The following is a 2,232-nucleotide window of genomic DNA, read 5'->3' as shown; positions in this document are numbered from 1 at the left end:
TGCCCTCCAACTTCGCCAGGGTATTCTACAGGCTTTCAGAGAGTGTAAAGACCAACCATGGCCACCAACAGCTGAAGACATGGAGCTCAATCCTGAAGACATCCTACCTCCAGACCTTGTCCGCTTTCTCAGCGTGCTAATGACTGGCAAGGAGGGCATCGAGACAGAAAAGGTGAAGCGTCTGGTCTTCTCCATTGGACAAGATCTGTGCCGTGCAGTGTCAGATGAAAATGAACCTTGCATTCCTGCTCCTTGTCAAGTCTCAGAGTCAAGATGAGCCATTAGACCTGGGAGAACTCATGAAGTACTGCCTGATGCCAGTGCCTCCTAGCCTTGGGACACCAGATGGGTTCTTCTGCAAAACCAACAAAGCCTCCATTCTGCACTACCTTTTAGAGGACACCACACCACAAGATCTGCAATACCCCAAGGATGCCCTGTTCATCCAGGATGGAATGGCGCTGCTGCATACCCTTGCCAACCTTCCCCCAACATGTGGTGAGATATGCTTGCAGGTGCTTGATCAGATGGTGGCCAAGCAGCACTTTCTGTTCTCCACTGACAGTTACCATCCTGAGTCAATCAAAGCGCAGGAAAGGCTGAGGCGGGGCAGCTCAGAGAAGATCATTCTGGCTGGACCAGCAACCAGGAAGCCATATGACTTCAAAATGTTCCTTGCAAATGACGACAACAAAAAGCAGATGTGCCAGCTTCTTCTGAAAGTGTGGAGTGGACAAGAGGCAGCTACCAGGCTGGAGAGAACAGAGATGGCTGTGCTGATCGTGGAGGGGAAGGCCCACCAACTTGCCTCAACGAATGGCAAGGTAAAATTGAAAGCCCTTCGTGAATGGCGATTCAATTTGTAATTTTTCCTGAAAAAAAGGTGATTACCTGTGATGTTTGTCTAGATCTGAAACTGGCAGTGACTGGTGATTGAAATGCGGTGCCTTTTTGTGTTTCAGGTCGAGGTACGTGAACTCCCCACGATCTACAGCAACCAGGAAGAGACTGATACCAGGGTGGTTCTGTACCTCCATCATGCTGCTACCATCGGATACAAGAACGCTGTAGTCAGAACACCGGACACAGACATCCTCCTGATCCTGCTCCACCATGCCCACAACATCAAGCTGACGGTGTACCTGGATACAGGGTCAGGGAAGCATCGCCAACTTGTCAACGTCTCTGAGCTGGCAGAATCCCTGGGAGAGGACTACTGTGCCACTCTCCTGGGGTACTATGTGTTCAGCGGAGAAGACTGCACCAGTGCCTTCAAAGGGAAGGGAAAAGTCGGGCCCTTGAAAAAGCTGGAGAAGAATCCCAGGTTTCACAGGGCATTCGGTGAACTGGGTGACAACTGGGATGCCAACCCTGAGGTGGAGAGGCAGTTAGAAAAATTCACCTGTGTGATGTACGGCCAGAGTCGCGAGTCATCAGTGGACATTGTCCGTGCCAAGCTGCTACGAAAAATGGTGGGAGAGGACAAGACCCTCACATCCAAGTCCAAGGTTGATCTGGCTCGCCTTCCTCCATGCCAGTCTGCCCTGAAGCCGCACATCCAGCGTGTGAACCACCGCGTAGCATTGTACAAAAGAGCCGATCAACCTATCATCGAAAAGCCAAAACCTTATGAGGAGCAAGGATGGATAAGGACTGATGAAGGACTGTTGAAACCAATGTGGTCCAGTGGTCCCATCCTACCAACCTCACTGGTGGATCTTCTGAACACAGGAGAGCACGAAGAGGAGGAGGAAGAGGAAGGAGAAGAAGAGTTTGACTCTGACGATTTCGATGAAAATGATGATGACTGACTCAGTGTAGAATCACTAATGCTAATGATGTTTATCTAAAACAAGCAAGAGAAGAGTGGTCACATTGAGTGCTAGGACTATTTTGACAGTTGTAATATTTAGAAAAATAAAACTTTGTGTTAACGTCTGTGTAGACGGACCTTAATATGAGTCTATTATTTCGTAAAACTGTGATTATTTTGTAAATAAAGCACTAATTAGCATACTAGTATACCATAGACACATGTAATCATGTTATGAATAGTTCTATCATGATCTATGCCCTTCAAAACATGGGTCTAGACACCTTCATTTTTCAATTATCTGCAATATTGGCTGAGATATGTCAAAAATCGTTTTTTTGATAATGGCAGCAGTAATTTGCATAAAAATGGTATGTGGGACATTTTTTCAGCTTGGGGCCATAGCTAGTCATTTTCTA

The 2,232-nt window shown here is 47.3% G+C and overlaps 1 protein-coding gene across 1 annotated transcript; it reads left to right on the top strand.

The window, feature by feature from the left end:
* The first annotated feature begins 230 nt into the window (after window positions 1–230).
* Window positions 231–1,952, top strand: LOC144893948 (uncharacterized). Its single transcript, XM_078785198.1, has 2 exons — window positions 231–824; window positions 963–1,952. Exons 1-2 carry the CDS (start codon window positions 231–233, stop codon window positions 1,809–1,811), a joined length of 1,443 nt encoding a protein of 480 aa, XP_078641324.1. The 3' UTR covers window positions 1,812–1,952.
* The last annotated feature ends 280 nt before the right edge of the window (window positions 1,953–2,232 follow it).

This window comes from Myxine glutinosa, chromosome 10 (assembly GCF_964187855.1).
Source record: "Myxine glutinosa chromosome 10, kmMyxGlut1.1, whole genome shotgun sequence".
NCBI classification, from domain to species: Eukaryota; Metazoa; Chordata; class Myxini; order Myxiniformes; family Myxinidae; genus Myxine; species Myxine glutinosa.
The sequence above is the reverse complement of the archived record's forward strand: the minus strand, read 5'-3'. Positions and strand labels throughout refer to the sequence as shown.

Coding starts and splice junctions, on each gene's coding strand:
- LOC144893948 (XM_078785198.1), top strand. CDS start 231: ATGAACCTTGCATTCCTGCTCCTTGTCAAGTCTCAGAGTCAAGATGAG. Junction 825..962: donor TTGCCTCAACGAATGGCAAG/GTAAAATTGAAA, acceptor TTTGTGTTTCAG/GTCGAGGTACGTGAACTCCC.